This window comes from Macrotis lagotis, chromosome 2 (genome assembly GCF_037893015.1).
Source record: "Macrotis lagotis isolate mMagLag1 chromosome 2, bilby.v1.9.chrom.fasta, whole genome shotgun sequence".
Classification (NCBI taxonomy): Eukaryota; Metazoa; Chordata; class Mammalia; order Peramelemorphia; family Peramelidae; genus Macrotis; species Macrotis lagotis.
In genome coordinates, this window is record NC_133659.1 from 164,756,071 (window position 1) to 164,774,024 (window position 17,954).

At 55.7% G+C, this 17,954-nt stretch overlaps 1 protein-coding gene across 2 annotated transcripts; it reads right to left on the reverse strand.

Moving 5' to 3' along the window:
- Nucleotides 1-888: 888 nt before the first annotated feature.
- EFNA3 (ephrin A3) lies at nt 889-10,372 on the reverse strand. Of its 2 annotated transcripts, XM_074223336.1 has the most exons (5): nt 10,245-10,372; nt 2,981-3,294; nt 2,547-2,612; nt 2,272-2,349; nt 889-2,033 (listed from the first exon to the last, which is right to left on the reverse strand). In XM_074223336.1, the coding sequence occupies exons 1-5, from the start codon at nt 10,370-10,372 to the stop codon at nt 1,903-1,905; spliced, it is 717 nt and encodes a 238-aa protein (XP_074079437.1). In that variant the 3' UTR covers nt 889-1,902. The 2 variants fall into 2 exon arrangements, with proteins under 2 accessions (XP_074079437.1, XP_074079438.1); XM_074223337.1 differs by lacking the exon at nt 2,272-2,349.
- Between the last annotated feature and the right edge of the window lie 7,582 nt (nt 10,373-17,954).

Here is a 17,954-nt window from a genome sequence, read left to right on the forward strand (position 1 = left end):
TTATTGTGAGACTCAAAATGAGAGAGCATGTGCAAAGCACTCAGCACAATGCTTATTTCCTTTTCCTTATCTCCATTTCTCTGGTAGAGAGTCTCAGAGTCAGGTTTATCTGTTCCTTTACCCCCTACCTAGTATGAAATGTAACTTTTTATATTTAAAAGCACCAAATGTGGAATCAGAAGACCTGAGTTTTAATTCTTATTCTGCTCCCTCCATCTCTAATACTCTGGAAAATTAAGTGGGTTCCTTTTAACTCTCTAAATTCGTATATCACATTTGCCATTTCACAGACTGCCTCTCATCTAGAACACCTTTTTCACCTTCTCTCCAGAAAGACAAGCCAAGTTTAGCTTTCACCTTTTTAAAGCCAAGGTTAGCCTTCATCTTTTCTATAACTTTACCCACTGAATCTCCTTCAGAATGACACCTTCCACCCAATTCCCATGCTTTCTATATATTCCTTGTCTCCAGCAATGAGTTGTCAACTGCCCATATCTGTGTCTATCTCCTAAGTGCCCAAGTTTAGGACCCCACAGCCTTCTCCTCCTCTGAAGATGCTTAATTCATGGTGCAGGATAGTTGTTCAATAGTCTCTCTCTCTTTTTTTTTTTTTAGGTTTTTGCAAGGCAAACAGGGTTAAGTGGCTTGCCCAAGGCCACACAGCTAGGTAATTATTAAGTGTCTGAGACCGGATTTGAACCCAGGTACTCCTGACTCCAGGACCGGTGCTTTATCCACTGCGCCACCTAGTTGCCCCCTTCAATAGTCTCTTTACTCAACTCTTCCTTCAGGTGCTTCCCCCCCCCTTTCATATACATTGACATTCAAGTTACACACACACACACACACACACACACACACACACAGAAAGAAATTGTATCTTTTTATCTGGAGTTTATTTTTTTAGACTAAGAGCAGAGTATGAAAGTCACAGCCAAAGCACTTGAAAAAGGTCCCGGAGGAGGGGGGTGGGGCAGGTGGGGGTGGGGAGGTTCAAGGGTTGGGTCCCGGTCTCTGGGGGGGTTGTTGTTGTCTCACGGTCTCCAAAAGTGTCTGTGCGTTGCATAGGTCGTGTCTTCACAGAAGACAAACGAGGGGCCAGGGGTGGCTCCCAGGGTAGGGGCCGGGCCTGGTAGGAAAAGGGGTCCAAAGCTGGAGGGGAAGGTTAAAGGAGGGGCCAGGGGGTTAGGAAAGGAAAGGGACTCTGTCTGTCTGTACATTATATATAGAGATATAGAGACTGTACATGCCCACCTGCCACCCTAGCCACCCTTGTTCATTTGCCCTCATCCCTCCCCCACCCCCCAGGGTGACTACTTGTAAACTTGGTCTCCATCCAAACCACAATCCTGGGATGAGGTGGTATAGGGTGGGGGCAGGGGAGGGGAACGTGCTTATTGCTGTAAACAGGGGGAGGGGGCAGCAGGCAGCGCCCACCCCCTCACCCACCTAGTTCCCTCCCCCTGATAGGGGGCCTGGCTCTGCCCCTGGAGGGGAGGGACAGATTTGTCTCCCAGATTCCAAATTGCTCTTTCTGGAACTTAGCTGGGGTTTCTCTTGGAGGAAAGAAGGAAAGGGCACCAAGGGGCAGGGTGGAGGGCACCAGGAGGAGGCAGGAAGTTGGGCACTGCCCAAAACTCTCCTCTTCCCCTCAATTTGGTACCAAAAATCTCCAGAGCCACAAGGCAAGACCCAGGCCGACCTGAGGTCCTGCTAACAGGATGCCTGGTAGAGTTAGAGTGCCCAGCCCTTAGCGTGGCACAGGGGAGAGATGGGCACAGCCATCATAGGATCTACCCCACATCCATTCAGGGAAGAAAGTTCCCTCCGGAAAGGTGATGGTGGTTTGGCTGCTCCTCCCACCAGCCCGGCCCTCCACCTCTCCCTGCTCTGGGAACAGAGCTAGGAGGCCAAGAGCGTCATGAGGAAAAAAGCGATGGCCACAGCAAGGGGCAGGTGTTCCCGCTTTGGGCTGGTCCCACTGATGCTCTTCTCCAGCTTGGGCACCTGGGGGTTCTCTCCCTCAAAGTCCTCTGTGGATAAACATACAGATGAGGACTGGGCCTGGGGGGAAACAGGGGGACGCGGCAGCGGGGTAGCAGCAGAGCGAGGGATATGCCCACCCACGGATAATGGGGAGGAAGGGGGTCTATACCCTTTGTGGGGCTGGGAGGGATGGGCACATGCAAAGGTGAGCCGGAAGGGAAAGCACCAGTGAGGGTGGGGCTGCAGCTCCAGCAGTGGCCACCAGAGGGCGCTGCGCAGACTCACCCAGCACGTTGATCTTCACATTAGGGCCCATGGTGAACTGGGGGAGGGTGGGGATCGGCTTCTCCCCGGAGTGCGATGCTGCGGGGTGGGGAGGGGATGGGGAAGAGAGGAGGGGAGCTCGTCAGGGCCAGGACCCCCTTCCCCTCCGCTACAGCTGGGGGATATACTCTTCCCCAGTGCTGCCTCTGCCCCCACCCCCAGGAAGCTGGGGGGGTGCCCCAAAGCGGGGGAGCCGGGGATTGGGGGATGGCTGGTATCGGAGAAGGGATACTCACTGGAGGCACAGCAGACGAACACCTTCATTTTCAGACACTTCCAGTGCAGGTTGTGGGTGGGCGTTGCTGAGGGAGGAGGACAGACTGAACTGGACTGGAGGGCTCCCTGCCAGAAAAGCCGCCCTCCTCCCAGCCCTTCTCTGTCCTGTTGGCCCCGTGCGGACCCACTCCAGGGAGCTCTCCTGGAGATGCTCATCCGCGGCTAGCAGACTCTGGGTCCCGCCCCCCCCCCCAGCCCCGGCTCCTCTCCCCCACCTGCCACGCTGGGGGGATGGCGGAGGCCTGATCCCCCGGGCCCCACTCCTCCATGTGTCCCCGCCCGGGGCTGTCCAGGGGGTGGACACCACTCAGTGCCCCTTTCCTTAGCTGTCCTTCGCAGCCTGGCGGCCTCTCCCTTCCCCCGCGCCCCGACCACTCTTGGGCCTGTCACTCACAGATGTAGTAGTACTCGTGGCCTGCGTGGAACTCGTAGCCCAGTGAGAAGGCGCTGTAGCGCTGGAACTTCTCCGAGAACTTGATGGGGCTGTGGGGGGCGTGGGGCCGGTTACATTCCCAGCGCTTGAACCCCTGGCTGGCATTGCAGGTGCGGTAGCCGCTTCGGCTCACCATGTAGAGCACGTACTGTTCCGCCCCGCCTCCGGGACCCGGACCTGCTCCCGGGCCCGAGCCTGAGCTGTTGTAGTGTGGGCAGTAGATGTCCAGGTAATCATTCACATTCACCTGAACCGTGTAACCGTCTCGCCGCAGGCTGCGGGCCGAAGGGAGCTAATCAGAATCTCCTCTTACGCCTTCTCAAGTCACACTGCTGCCCTCATTGTCTTTCTAATCGACCCCCATCCTCTCCTCAGATCCCTCCCCACTCCCCTTCTCCCAACTTTCCCCCAGTATTCCCTCCAATCCTACAGGGTTCCCCAGTCCCAGTCATCTCCCCAGTATTCTTTCCACCTTTGCCCCTTTCTCTTAGTTTCCCCGCCTGACCACTTCTCAGTATCCCTCCAATATCCCCTCCTCTTGCTTTCACTAGTATTCCCCTCTCCGTTTCTCCAGTGCCCTTCAACTCTTGTCCCTCTTCCATAACCTTTCTTTTCTTTTCCTCGATGTTTCCCAAACTCTGCTTCCTCCCCTGAAGCTAAGCCAGCATCAATCCATCTCTTCCAGAATGTTTGCCACCCTCTGCTGTCCCAGCCTCTCCCCTTTCTGCTGTCCCAGCGCCCTCCCCTCTATTCCAGGGTCCTAGCCCTGCCCATCTCTCCAGTATTGGTACTAGTCTCTTCCTCTCCACTGAGTTTCTTTCCTTTGTATCCTCTAACTCCTTCTCTAGAACTCCCCATCTCCTGCCCCACCTTTTTCCGTTTGTGCCCCTCAGACTTTCTTTTCTCTGTGTCCCTTCCTTCTCTCCTAGTAGCCTCCGCATTCTTTCTTTCCCAGTTCCCCATCCAACTTCTCTCCCTAGTGTTCTTCCCAGTCTCTGCCCCTCTCCCTAGTGATTTCCAATCACATCTGCCCTAGATTCTCCTCCCACCACTCCACCCTTCCCCAATGTCTTTCTAGCTTTCTTTCTTCAGACTGCCTGTAATTCCGTATGCTCTCCTCCCAGCTCCAGCCTTTCTTCAGTTTCAAATTCTCTACTTCCCTCCTGCGGTGGGACCCAAGCCTCTTTCCCCAGTAATCAGGACCACATCCCTGTCCCTCTTTCCTCTAAGTTTCCGCTGCGTTCATTCATTCACTTCCAGCCTTCAGACACCACCTGGGGGCAGCAGAGGCTCAGGCAATCTAAGCCCTGCCCACTAAAGGGAGTATGTGCAAGGGGGAAAACATGTGCATTGGTTACCATGGCAACGGAGCAGGCCCAGGCGACTCCCAGGCCGGCCAGGAGTACCCATCCCCCCACAATACACCTGGGGGGCCTGGGAGGGTTTGAGAGCAAGGGTGAGGTTCCCCACCATGTCACTCTGAAGGACACCTTTCCCCCAGCACACCTTTCACACTTGCCACCCACTAGTGTATCAGATTGAACCTGTCCTCAAACAGACCCACATAAGCCTCATGCATGCACATGTATTAGTCCTAGGGCAGATTCACAAATATGTTCAGCATTCAGTGTTTGCCCCACCAGATGCCTGTATGTAAGAAAAGTCCTACTTGTTCCTGTAGATGTAGCTGATGTGCTGACAGCCCCAGCTCCCCCCATCTACTTGCCCTCCCTCCCTGGTTCGTTCACTCTCAGAACCTGCCCCATTTCCCCTCAGCTCCTTCTCCCGGTGTCACACATCCCTTTGTCAGGCTAATAGCCTGACTTTGAGCACCAAACAGTCCAAGGAATGGACTTTACTTAGCATCATACCAAACTACCAAAGCTCCTATTTCACATCCTATTCCTCTTCCCAATCTGGGTGTAGCTGCCCCTACACCAGTATCAAGCAGAAAAATAAATAAGGAGTTCAGCAGCCTATGAAGAGACTTGACCTCCTCTTTAAAATGTCAAATAATCATGAGATGAGAGATTTAGAGTTGTGGAGGATCTCTAAAGTAATCTGGTCCAAATCCCTTTTAAATAAGGAAACTAAGACCTAAAGAAATGAAATGACTTGTCCAAGGTCACACAGAAAGTAAAGAGCACAGGCCTAATCCACTGTACCATGTGGAATACTGGGGACTACAGTCCCTTCATCCTTTACTTTTTCCTTAGTTTTTTTTTGCAAGGCAAATGGGTTAAATGACTTGCCCAAGGCCATACAGCTAGGTAATTATTAAATGTCTGAGGTCGCATTTGAACTCAGGTACTCCTGACTCCAGGGCCAGTGCTCTATCCACTGTGCCACCTAGCCAACCCCATCCTTTACTTTTGGAGATGTTGACTGTCAACCTCATTGGTACCACCAAAGCTTGGGTTTTATGCCCTTTTCTCCTTGGTTGATCCTGATTTGGGTCATTCCTGGGGTGGAGAAAGTAATAGGGAGGGGGCAGATTTCATTTTACCCCTTAGGGACAGGGAATATTCTCTTTTCTGGGGTGGGGTATAGCATGGAGGTTAAGGAAAGTACCCATTTAATTGGGGACCCCAGTCCCTGAGAATATCCTGGGGACAGAGACTGGATGCTCCAGACAACAACACTAAACAATTCCTGGTTCCACAAGTATTAATTAAAAGCCACTAGGGTGAGGTGAAAAGCCTCAGCCTAGTGTGGCTCAGAGGGTCCAACTTGCCCTACTTCTCTAGTCTTTGCCCTCCTTTCCACCCTGCCTCTGAGCACCCCTTTTCCAGGACTGAGATGTTCTGCCAGTTGGAATGTATACACAATATTAGGGACACCCCTTGGGAGAAAAGGTACTACCTCCATTGAGTCATCAAGTATGCCACACTCTCCACTTGGTTCCCACGGGGGTGATGGGTCACTCAGGCCCCTCCCTGGCCCAGGTACTTGGGTGGGCAGGAGCTCTGGCCTGGGGCACTAGGAGCAGGCAAACGGGTTTGACTGGGCCGGGATTTTAGCCTCCGCCCAAGGGCCCTCTCCACCCCCAACCCCAGAGATTCCCTCTTTTCTTTCAGGGCTGAAGAGACATTAAGAATTTGAGGGGTGGTGTGCCAGAACTGCCCCCTCACCATGCCTCCTGCCAGTTTCATCCCAATCACTACACTGGGGCCTCTGTCTTCTGGCCCCGCCCAATACTTTATATGCCCACCCCAAATCAGCTCCACCCAGTTACACCACCCCAGCACTCCATCCGCACCCCCACCCCCACCTCATTCCAGAGAGTATCACTCCTCAGGTGCCTCAGCTTAATTAGTGGAGCTGGCAATGGAAGTCTTATAAAAAGGGAAACTGGGCGGCAGTCGGTTACCTCCCCTCATGCAAAAGGGGGCAGAATGTAAATCTGTTCAAAGTATTCCCTAAATTCCCCTCCCCATTACCTTCGCCATGTTGGCAAAGGGCACTTGCCCCATTACAGCCTCCCCCTCCAAGGTTTGTGTCCAATTGGCATCTATGGAGGAGAGGCTGGGTACCAGGTTTCCCCGACCGCTACTACAGGGAGGCATAGCGTGGAATTCAGCACTTTTAACTGAAAGTGTCAGAAGTACTCTGTACCTTGGGGCTGTGGGGAGGGGAACTACCTTGACTACCCCCTCCCAGTTCCCATGGAAGCTAAACTAAGGTCTCGAGGGAGCGCAGTGCGTAGGCGGGGAAGTGGGACCCAGACCCCTGCTCCTTGGAACCAATTGCCTTTATTCTACTTTTCACCCTTCTCCTTTCTCCAGGACCCCGGAGAGCCGCCTCCTTGGGCTCGCCTCCCCCACTCCGATGGAGGCTCGGCACAGCCCCCACCCGGCTGCGCGGCCCCTCAACCCCTTCTTTCCGCAGCACGGCTTTCTGTCTGTATCTGGAACCCGCTTTTTCTACTTTCCTCCCCTCCACCTCTGCTCCATCATCACCATCTCTTCCTTTTATCAGAGCTCGGCGACCACTCCCTCTCCCGCCCGCCCAACTCCACGACCCCCACCATCTCCCGGGCACCGTCCCCTCAGCGAGCCGAGCGGAGGGGCTCAGGCGCCCTGGCTTTCCGGCTGCGGTTCCGCCCCCCGGGGGGAAGTGTCCGGGTGGGGGAGGCTTGGGCCTCTCCCCCCGGGGCAATTAGGGATGCGCAAACAGGGCACCTGGGGAGGCGAGGCTGAGGCGAGGGGGCCCGGGGGACCCCCGGGGACTCGTCAGGCTCCCTCCACGCCCCTGCCACCGCGGCGGAGAGCCGCTCTGGGAGGAGTTGTGGGGAGGGAGAAACGGGGCGACGGAGGCGGGAGGGAGCCGGGGAGCCCCGAGCTCGGCTCTGCTCCGGCCTGGCCCCGGCCCCGCGGCGCGCTCCCGCAGCAGCGCTTTCAGTCCTTCCATCCGGCAGGTAGAGGCCTGGGCCACGTGCGCGCGACGCGGGGGGCCGCGCGTCCTCCCGGGTGGGAGAAGAGGGGGCGAGAGCGCTCCCCGGCGCGGGCACGCGCGGGGGCCTCCTTCCCAGCCCACCCCGCCCTGGCTCGTCCCCACGGCCCCGCGGAGAGGCCCCGGGGCCCCGGGGGGCTGCCGGGGCCCCTTCCCTGCAAAGGCTCGCCCCTCCCACCCGCGGCGCCGGGCCCGGGCCCCGGCCGGGGGCGGAGAATGAGCGCCGCCCGCCCCCCGCCCCCTCCTCCCTGCGACAGCGGCGGCGGCGGCGGCGGCGAAGGTTTATTGATCTGCAGCGGCGGAGGGGAGCGGAGACACCGGGAGCCGGGGCCGGGGCCGGGGCCGGGCGCGGGCGAGGCGGGCCCGCCGGGGAGGGCCTCGCCGGGCAGGGCATGGGAGTCGGGACGCGGGGCCCAGCCCGAGGCCGAGCCGGGCCAGGCGAGGCTGGCCAGGCAGCGGTGCCCCGGGCGCTGACCGAGGGCCGGGGGCCCACGCGCGCACACACACACACACACACACACACGCGCGCGCACACACGAGGACGGGGGCACAGAAGCGGGCACCGCGTCCTCCGCCAAGCTCCGCCGTTCCCGGGCCTGCCACCCCCCCGCACCCCCTTAGCGTTACGCGTGACCCTCCGGCTCTGGCCACTCTGTCCAGCAGGTGCAGCTCCTGTCCAGACTCTGCCCCCACGGAGGGGCCCTCTGTGGGCTTTGGCTCTGGAAGCCTCGGCCGCTCTGCCCCCCCCCCCCGGTTGGCCACCCCCCAACGTGACCTCATTAAGTGACAGACCCTCTTCACTTAAGGGGGGGACTTTAAGGGAGGGGTGGAAATAAAGACCCTTCCCACGTGACCTCCAGGGGGCGGGGTAACCAGGGCCCTCCCCACGTGACCCCCAAGGGGGCCAGAGACCCTTCCCACGTGATCCGGGGGTGGCAACGAGAGCCCCTCCCCACGTGACCCCGGTGGGGGTGGGGCGGGGGCGAGGGGGCTGTGGCAGCCTGTGGCTCGGCGGGGCCCCGCCCCCAGCCCCGCCGCTCCCCGCCCCCAGCTCCCCGGCCCTCTCCTCTCCCGGCTCCGGAGCACGTCGCTCTCACGATTTATGGGGCCGCGGCTGCCGCAGTGAGGGAGCCGGGGAGCCCGGGCGCAGCGGCAACAAAGGCCGAGGGAAGCGGGGGGCGGTGCCCTCCTCGCCCCCCCAGGACGCGGCCCCCTCCTCGCCGGACACTCTTCAAAGCAGGGCCGCCGAGAGAGAGCCACCCCTCCCCCAGCCCGAGCCGCCCCCACTCCCACGCTGGAATCCTCACCTGTGCTCAGGTGGGGGAGGCCCTGACCTTCCCACCACCGAGCCCTCAAGATCAAGTCCTGCCCCCCCCCCAACTGTCACGGCCGCCTCTCAAGGCGGGCGGGCCTTAAGGGCAGCGGGGAGACCCGAGAGCCCCCTTACCTACGCGCTCCCGACTCTCCACCAGACTCTAGAGGGGCGGAGGGGCGTGCGTGCCCGGGGGTGGGGGAGAGCAGGGAAAAGTGGGGAGGGGGAGCCATCTTACCGCCTCCCCCCCATCATCGGAGCACCCCCCCTTCCCGCTGGGGGCGGGGGCGGGCTGGAAGACAAACCCTCCGCCACTTCAGATCCCCAAGATCGTGGAGGGGGGGATGTCGGCTCGTCCCACCCCACCCCCCAGTCTGACACTCCGGGCGCCGGGAGGAGGGGGAGCCGCTGAGCCCAAAACAACAAAGAACGGAGCCGCGCGAGGCAGCCCCTCCCCTGGGAGGTTGGGGGTCGGGGCTGCTCCGCTCTCCAGGGCCCCCTCCCCGGGGCATTACGGCCCGCTCCCAGCCGTCCCCTCCCCTCGGGGAGAGGCGAGACCCGGGGCTTCTCCCGTGGCCGCCCAGGCAGGTGTCACCGTGAGCTCCCCTAGGGGTAGACGCCCCCCACTCGGCGCTCGGGCGCAGCCGGGGCGGCCCACGGCGGCTCCGCGGAGCGGGGCGGCCGGGGCGCGAGGACCGGCCCCCGGAGCCCCGGCCGCCCCCGGCCCAGCCCCGGGCCCGGGCCGACGCAGACACACAAATCACACACTCAGACACGCGCTCTGACAGCGGCGCACGCCCGCTCACACTCAGTCCCCGCCGCGGCGCCCCGGCCTCCAGGGCCCCCAGTCTCTCCGGCGGGCGCTCCCGGGCCCGCACGCCGGCCGGACCCCGCGGCAGCCTCCGAGGCGGCCCGCTCCCACCCCCGAGGAGATGGGGCTGGACAGCGCCCTCCCCGCCGGACGGGCCGGCGGCCCTCTGACAGCCCCCCCCCCCCCGTCCCAAGTTGGGCCGCCCTCCCGGGGCTTCCTGGGCACCCCCGAATCGGGGCCCCCGGGGCGCGCGCGCGGGGACGGGAAGGAGGGTGGGGACGGAGGACGGGGGCGTGCGCCTCCCGCCGAGCGGGGCCGGGAGGAGGGTTCGGGGCCCCGGCGGCTTCCCTGGCGCACCCCCACGCCGCTGCTCCCCGACTCCTGAATCAGCGCCCTCAGACACCCCCTCGGGTCTGGCCAGGCGCCCCGGCACCCCGCCACTGGCCCCGAGCTCTCCAGCCGGCCCATCCCGAGACCCCGACGCCCCGATCCCCAGGCTTCCCCGCCCCGCGCCCCCTCCGCAGACTCCCGACGCCCCCACCCCCACCTCTCTAGACGCCCCCGGCGCCTCCCCTGGGCCCCTGCTGTCCGGGCCTCGGCCTCCCGCGCCCCCCGCCCGCGCCGGGGCCCCCGGGCTCCCTCGGACTCACTGCTGGTTGGAGCTGTTCCAGTACACCGCATGCCGGTTCCCCAGCGCCCCCCCGGGCCCTTGGGCCAGCAGCGGCAGCAGCGGCACGGGCACCAGCAGCAGCAGCAGCAGCAGCGGAGCCGCCGCCATCCCCGGAGCCGCCGCCGCCGCCGCCGCCGCCCCCCGACTGAGCTCCGCGCCCCGCTCCTCCGCTCCCAGCTCCCCGCCGCCGCCGCCGCCGCCGCCGCCGCCACCGCCGCCGCCGCCGCCGGCCCCCGAGCCCCAGGCCACGCCCCCGCCCTTCCCCCTCCGCCGGCCGGCGCGCCCCCGACGCCCCGCCCCCGGCGCGCGCCCGCCCAGGCCCCGCCCCTCTCCCTCCTCGCCCGGGCCCGCGCGGCGCGTGGGAGACGCGGGCTTCCCTCCCCTCTCGGGAGCGCGCTTGCGCTTTCTGCTCCGGCTCCTCTTCCCCAGGCTCGGGGGGCGATGCCGGCAGAAGGGCTGGCAGTCCGCCGCCTCGGAAAGGAGGGATTCCCCGGAGAAGAGACTGGCGGGCCGGGAGCCCGGGCCCCCCTCCCATCCCCGGGGACAGGGCGGGTCTCGGCGCACCCAACTCACCCGTGAGACCCCAGAAGTCTCGGGCCCTCCGCTACCCACCCGCAAGACCTGACTGAGGGCTGGGCATGGAGGACTGCCAGGGTCCCTGACCCCGGGAACAGAGCCAGAATAGCAAGAGCAGTGACGACCAAAGCAATGCCAGCGTACCCCGATGTAGTGCTCGAAGCCTTGTAAAGCCCCGACATAGGGACGCGTGTGAATAGAACCAGCCTCTTTCAACTTTCTCCCCTTGCTGTTCTTAGAGGGAAGACACGGACTATGGGGAGGCAGGTGGACAGATAGCCTGGCACAGAAGAGCTTATTTATCCTTGGCTGGTACCAAGGATTGAACAGCTGGTAACCTGGTAGCCTTCCCCAGCCAGCTGGGCAGGGGGTGCAGGGATAGCAGAAACCAGTAAGTTAAGGGTGAATTCTAAAAATGTTAGGATTAAGGGTCCTTGCTCCTTCATGTCTTTCATGGGTAAAAGGGTACAGGAGTGAGGAGAAAGGAAGAGGGAGCCCTAAGCTCAACAAGAGCCATTTCTAGGTCAGAGTTCTGGACTATTTCTGAAAACATGCAAAAGATGTTTACATTAAGAAGAAATACTCAAGAATCGAGTCTCACATGGACACAGGCCTCCTACTTCATAATAAGGCTTTCCTAGATGCTATGGGTAGGGACACATTCTTCTTCCCTACCCACCCCAGGATAGCCAATGAAACCTAGCCTTTTCATCCACACTCAGACACTCAAATACAGAGGCACAGAGGGCAGAGCACAAGCCACAAACCAGGTCTTCCAACACAATCACTGTACACACAATTATGCTGAGGCACACAGTTTTCACACAAAAAAGCAAAAACACATGCCCGTATCTGGCACACACTACTGCCTACCTACCCTCTTCTACCTTTTTCTTTTCTCTCTTTTCCTTTCCTTATCCCAAGAGGTTAAAGTTAGGAGAAAGAATGAAGAATAGGGCAAAAGACATGCCCCATTCCTCTTATGGGAAGACTCAGGCTAATGGATGGAGTGACAAGGTTTTTCAAAAACCTAGGCAAGCCCCTGTACCCACAGGGGTTGGCATTGCTCCCAGCTACCCCAAGAAATAGACACACACATGGATACCCCTGACCCTGATACCCGCAATTAAAAAGCATCAGGATCAGGACATGTGTCATGTGTCTTCCACAAGTGCCTGATAGGCAGTGCCAACCAGAATGGGCATTGTGCCCAATTACTGCCCAGCAAGCAGGCAAGAGCTGGCAGTATTGTCCCTGGACTCCTTTCTACCCATAGGGGATCTCTTCTCTCTCCTAAGAAATCAGAAGGTAAATTAGGCCCCTTGGGGTAGTTTGGAGGGAACTTCACAAACAGCCTCCTCTTCCCTCTCCCGAGAGTTTCTTTTGGTTTTCCCCAAGACAGGTAGGTGGTTGTAGTGGAAGGAGAACTGGACCAGGTGCTAGACCTGAATTCCAGTCATGTCAGTGGCACTTATTAACTGTGTGCCATCAGCTAGTTATTTCTTTGGGCCTCGATTTCTTCATGCAGAAAATGGGGAAAATAGCACTTAAATGACCAACTTGAAAGATTGTTGAGAGGAGACCATTTTGCAAACATTAAAATATCATGGCAGTGAGATGCTGTCATTTTGTTTTTGTTAATTGCTGTCAGCTGCCATATAGGGGTCCAAGACCTTCAGCAATGGAGTCTCACTTCTCTCCTTATTCCCATTTTCATCTCTTCTAGATGATTAAGATATCTGTACTAGGGAGGGAAGGAGGCTCTTTTCTATAGGGGCTGGATTCTCTCTAGGGGTTTGGGTTCATTGCTATAGGGTATAATACCTCTCTGTGAGTTTGGAGATTTCCTTGGACTTGGCTCCATGATTAACTAGCTTAGATCCTTCTTTTGAGGACCTGAACTCTTCTCTTGTAGAGTTTTGGCCTTCTTCTCCAAGGTCTAAGACTTTCCCCTAATAAGGTCTGGGCTTCTAGCTATATGAGAGCATTTCTCTTAACCATCCTCAGGCCTCCTGACTCCACCCTTCTAGACTCCAAAACCTTTAAGGCATTCCTCCATTTCCTTAACATATCTAGAATGGTGAGATCCTGCTTGTGGTGGTCACCCCTAGCTTGGTGCCTATGTCACAAGGAGGTGAACAGGTCTATGGGAGAGGGAAGCTCTCTGGCTGGCATGGCCAGAGGCAGCTCCTGGGACAGCGGGTGGCAACCGCAGAGCTGAGCCGTGTTCAATAAATCATAGAGGCTGGGGCCTGGGGGAGGGGGAGGTTAGGGGGAAGAAGGGGGGGCTATGGATAAATAATTCATTAAACAAATAAACACAGGCGCTGGAGAGAGAGAGAAGAGCAGGCAAGAGTGTAAGCCAGAGAGGAAGCCGACAGCTCTAGGCATGAAATATTCACAGGCTCTGCACCTCCAACACAGGACCCACACATGATTACCAACATACAACAACATATGTGTATTATAATATGGGGACATGTTCTAACAAGATGAGAAACACACGTATCCCCTGACACTAAAATGTATATTAGGAAAGTCATGTGAGTTTCAATAAGGATGTGTATATATTGACTTGGATCTATAGAAACATCAGCATAAAGAACATGTATGCTTCCAGTTGGAGGAGTCAGAGAATTTTCATACAGAAAGGGGTGGCTGAGAAGTATGTGAATGAGTATGTATACATGAGAGAGACGATAAGACAGAGATTAAGCAACATATTTGAATCTTTTGATTCTAATCATTACCATCCCTCTCACAAAGGACCTAGAAAATTAAGATTCTTGGAGGACAGGCACCTGGAGAAGGAAGAATAGGAAAGCGTATGTGGAAAGTAGTAGGATATTGTGGAAGATGGGATGTTGTGGTAGAGTTGGGGATAGAATACTGATCGCTCACAATAATAAAAATTTAAGGTTACCAAGGCCCTTTTCTCATATGAAGAATGGATAAATGTTTTATTGCCCCCATTTTGTAGATGGGAAAAGCAAGGCTCAGAGAGGGCAAGTTACTTGTGCAGGGGCATACAAAATGTTGCTGTGGCTAGGATTTGAACCCATATCTCTTCTAGTTCCAAGAATTTGGAGAATGAGAAATGGACAGGAGGGATAGGGTTTGGGAGTAGGGACTTAACCACTGACATTATGGTCAGGGAACTACGGACATACCTAAAATTATTGCCAGTACTCAACTGATTCTTCTAAGATCCCTTTTTTGGGGATCCTAATATTACTTCAACTACCTTTCCCTTTCGCTCTTTGTAAATTTTTCTAATGAACATGAGATAAGATGATAGAATGGGTCCCAAAGAGGCACTGGAATAGAGCCTAGCTGTTTGGATTCCCTGTCTCCTAACCTACTCTTCTTCATCAAATTCCAGACTGTCCCATTCCCTTCTAAAATTACTCCTCCTTCTCTCTTTTCAGTCCACTTCCTACCCACAGCAAGGCCCTTTGTATATTTCCCTAAACACTTCCTCTCTCTGCCCAAAGTCATCATAGCAAATGGTTAAAGGAAAAATGAAGATGAGGGAATCAAAAAGAAAGAAAAGGGGTATCTACAAACTTCATGCCATCCCACTCAGCTCCCCATGTGAGCCTTGGCTAAGGGTGGCCAGGTAGAGCTTGCTGTGTGAAGCCTGGGAGTGGCAGCTAGGGGGTAGGTGGGGAGAATCCAGGTCTGTGAGCCAGGCAGAGAGAAGGGGGAGAGGGGGAGGGATTGGGACACTGGATTGCTCCTCAGGCTCCTTCCCAGACTGCCCCAGCATTCCCCAGTCCTCTTGTCTCATTTGGAAAGGATCTATTCCCCTGGGGAAGGAGCCAAAAGAGGACTAGTTTATACAGGTCCCAGCTTCTCAGCAGACAGACAAGTAGCAGAGTGGGGGGAAGGGTCCCCCAATTTTTTTCCTGGGGAAATAGGATCCTCCATTCCCTCTTCTCCTCCAACCCTGTATTCAAGGGAAGGTAGAAGAAGATACAACCTGATTCCAAGGACGAGGAAACCCTTTAGGAAACATCAGATCAGATCCCCATTCTTTTCTATCACAGAGAGACTATAGAATATTTTAGAGTCCAAGGTCACATGTGAACACTATAGCTACCTCACTTCTACCTTCCTCTCTCCTTTATGTCCCAGCCCAGGATCTGACAACAGGATTCCTCTCACCTCCCATCCCCTGGGTCTTCCCTGACTTCCCCTCCCTTATGTTAGGCAGGTTCAGACCAATCCATGCAAGATCTTCACAGTAAAGAATTGATTTGTTATAAAACCGACGTCATGTATCAGAGTCAGCAGAAGAGATTCCAGAGACAGAGAGGCCAGGCAATCTGGATGTTGATGTGGACACAGATGTAACTGTATAGATTGAGACACCGACAGAGGCAAGTTGCACAAGGACAGACAAAACAGTTCCAGATACACAATTACTCCAGGACACACAATCACACATTTACAGTCATACTAAAAGATATACTAAAGCATGGTTGGAGGATTCACCTTGGCCTGAACCAAGAGTTCCCTACACCTCCCCCAACTTCCATCTCCTAGGTCCCTTTCTGGCACTGTGTCATGATCTCTTAGATGCCTATTTTGTTTCTAGATACCCTTAGGCTCACCCCCCCCTCCTCCCACCCCAGTCTGGACCACAGATTCCAGTTCCACCTGAGGGTTGATGCTTTGAGAGTTAATGACAGCTTGTTAGTGCTTCATTGAGGGGGAGGGGGGGAAGGAAACAGCTTTGGCACCATATAGAAGGGTGGGGACTGACCCTTACCTGAATGGGCATCTAGGGTGATGATGTGTATGGCACTGGGAGCTGATTACTCTCTGGCTCTGCCTTTTCCAACCTAAGTTGAGTATATCCTCCTAAACCCAAGATAATTTGTTTTGTCAATTGAATCTCCAAGCATCACTGACTACCCCTCTCCCATCCATGCCCTTTTTCCAGCCTCTGAATCCACCTCTCCAAACTGATTGATCTGAAAGTCTGTGACTTTTTTAAAAAAAAAAAGTTGTTTTTTTAATTACAAACTTAACAAACATTAATAAACATGAACACTTTAAAATACCAAAAAAGGGGAGTATTATGAATGAAACTTGCTGACAGTAGTAACAAAATTATTCTGCTTGTTGATGTCCCCTTCTAGTTCTCCTATAGACTTTTATGTATTTTAACAATGTTTTATTGACATGAATTTCTTCTTTTTTCCGTCATTACTGTGGTGCTCCTACATTCCCTTATAACAAAGAATAAGCAAATAAAAACTAATCAATACTTTGGTTAGATCCAGAAATGTTCATCTCATTTTGCACCTCTGGTCCATCACCTACAAGTGACCAGTTACTTTTTCAAGCATGCAAAGGTCAGTTTGGTCTAAAAGAAGTTAGATGGAGAACAGAAGCAGAGAGAGTGGGAGATCCTGGAGAGAGAGAGGAGGAAACTAGGGGAGATAGCAAACACATGTATTGGGGAAGAAAGGCAGTAGGTGGATGCATACTAGAGGTGAGGTAAGAACTGGGAGTTGACTGGGGGAACAGAGGTTGAGAGAGAAAGACTGGGAATGGAGATTCTGGGAAATAGGTATAGCTTGGTGTAATGGTAGAAAACACTGGGAAAGTAGAGTGGATTTCTCAATTCAAGTATAATGATCTCCTAAAGACATAATCTATAGGGATACTAGGTTTGACTAGAGAGAGATGCTGGGAAGAGAGGGATAAGAGTGGAAAAGCACTGGGGAATGAAGTGGAAATTCTGGAAGTAAAAAAGAAGGGACTGAGAAAATGGGATTGATTTGTCATTTTGACGATGTGAATAACCTGTATATCGACATAGTACTTTAAATGAAAACTTAGATCTAAGAACCAATTTTGTGGGATGGCAATGCCAGCTCCTCCCTCTGTCCCTTCAGGACCACTTCAACAAGCTCCACTTCTTGGGCTAGGTAGATCTGGGGGACTTCTGCTCTGGAAGTAGGGGAGGAGGAGAAACTTGAAGAATATGGGAGTACCCAGAGAGAGCCCTCCCCCATTCCATAGAACCATCCCAGTATCCATTGATGGTAGAAGCAGCGAGGAGTAAGAGAGGCACAGTGCCCTTGGGTTTAGAGGGCCCTGGAAAGGGATAAGTGGGGAGGGGGGCTTTCCTTCCTCCAAATCTCCACCAATGGGAGTCCCCACTGATGACTTCATGCCCCAGGCCCCATGATTCCATTGGTTATTTGGTGCAGGGGAATTCGCTCCAACTGCGTCACAGCTGGGGATCTCCCGACTGCTTCACCGAGATGGACTTGAAAAGGGGACCTCCTAGCACGTAGTAGGCTCTCAATGAATATTTGTTAAATGAATCGAGGAATGAATGAATTACTGAAAGGAAATGACAAAAAGTCGAATTTCAGCACAGGAAGAAAAGGTCTGATTTGTATGAACCCTTAAAATTCGGGGTCGTAGACTTAACACTGAAGACCTGCTTTAGAGGAGAGAGAATGGCAGATCTTGGAGGAAATGGGGAGGGGAGGGGACTTTATCCTAGAGCAAGGGAGAGTGACCAGAGCAAGCTATGAAGCTCTGGCTCCATGTTGAGACTTCTGGAGCAGAATAATGTTAGGGAACTCGTGACTCCCCAAAACCTGCTTCCAAGCCTTCCGGAACCGCGTTTGGGGAGCATGCCTCGAGGATTTCTCATGGGCAGGGCCCAGTGCTTAGGAGGCTTTCCTGGCCAGCCTCTGCTTGGGACTTGAAGCTTTAACTGGAGGCCCTCCTGGAAACCTTCTCCATTGGCATCCTGACAGCCCAAGAGAAAAGAGAAAGTCGGGGGGGGGGGCACTGAGTGCGCAAGCACTCAAAGGATTCCTCTCCCCATTCTCCTGTCTCCACACCCACCTCAAATTCAAACCCTGAATATCATCAGAGTAAAGCAACCGAACGACCCGTGCAAGTGGAGGGAAGGCAGTGGGGACCAGTGGGGCGTCTCTGAGAGCCTGCACTGTGTTTCTGGGGCTTGTCTGCCTCAATTTGTGTTTGCGTGCTTTCCTGTGTGTCGGTGTGTGTCCGAATTCGAGTGTGAAGCGCCCAAGGGTGTTTATCTGGCCCAGTCGCTGTATGTAGTCTGCACATG

Bases quoted from the DNA above. Each gene is read 5' to 3' on its own strand.
- EFNA3 (XM_074223336.1), bottom strand. From the start codon at position 10,372: ATGGCGGCGGCTCCGCTGCTGCTGCTGCTGCTGCTGGTGCCCGTGCCG. The intron at 2,613-2,980 runs GTGAGTGACAGG...CTCCTCCCTCAG, and splicing joins CCACGAGTACTACTACATCT to CAACGCCCACCCACAACCTG. The intron at 2,350-2,546 runs GTGAGTATCCCT...CCCACCCCGCAG, and splicing joins GTTCGTCTGCTGTGCCTCCA to CATCGCACTCCGGGGAGAAG.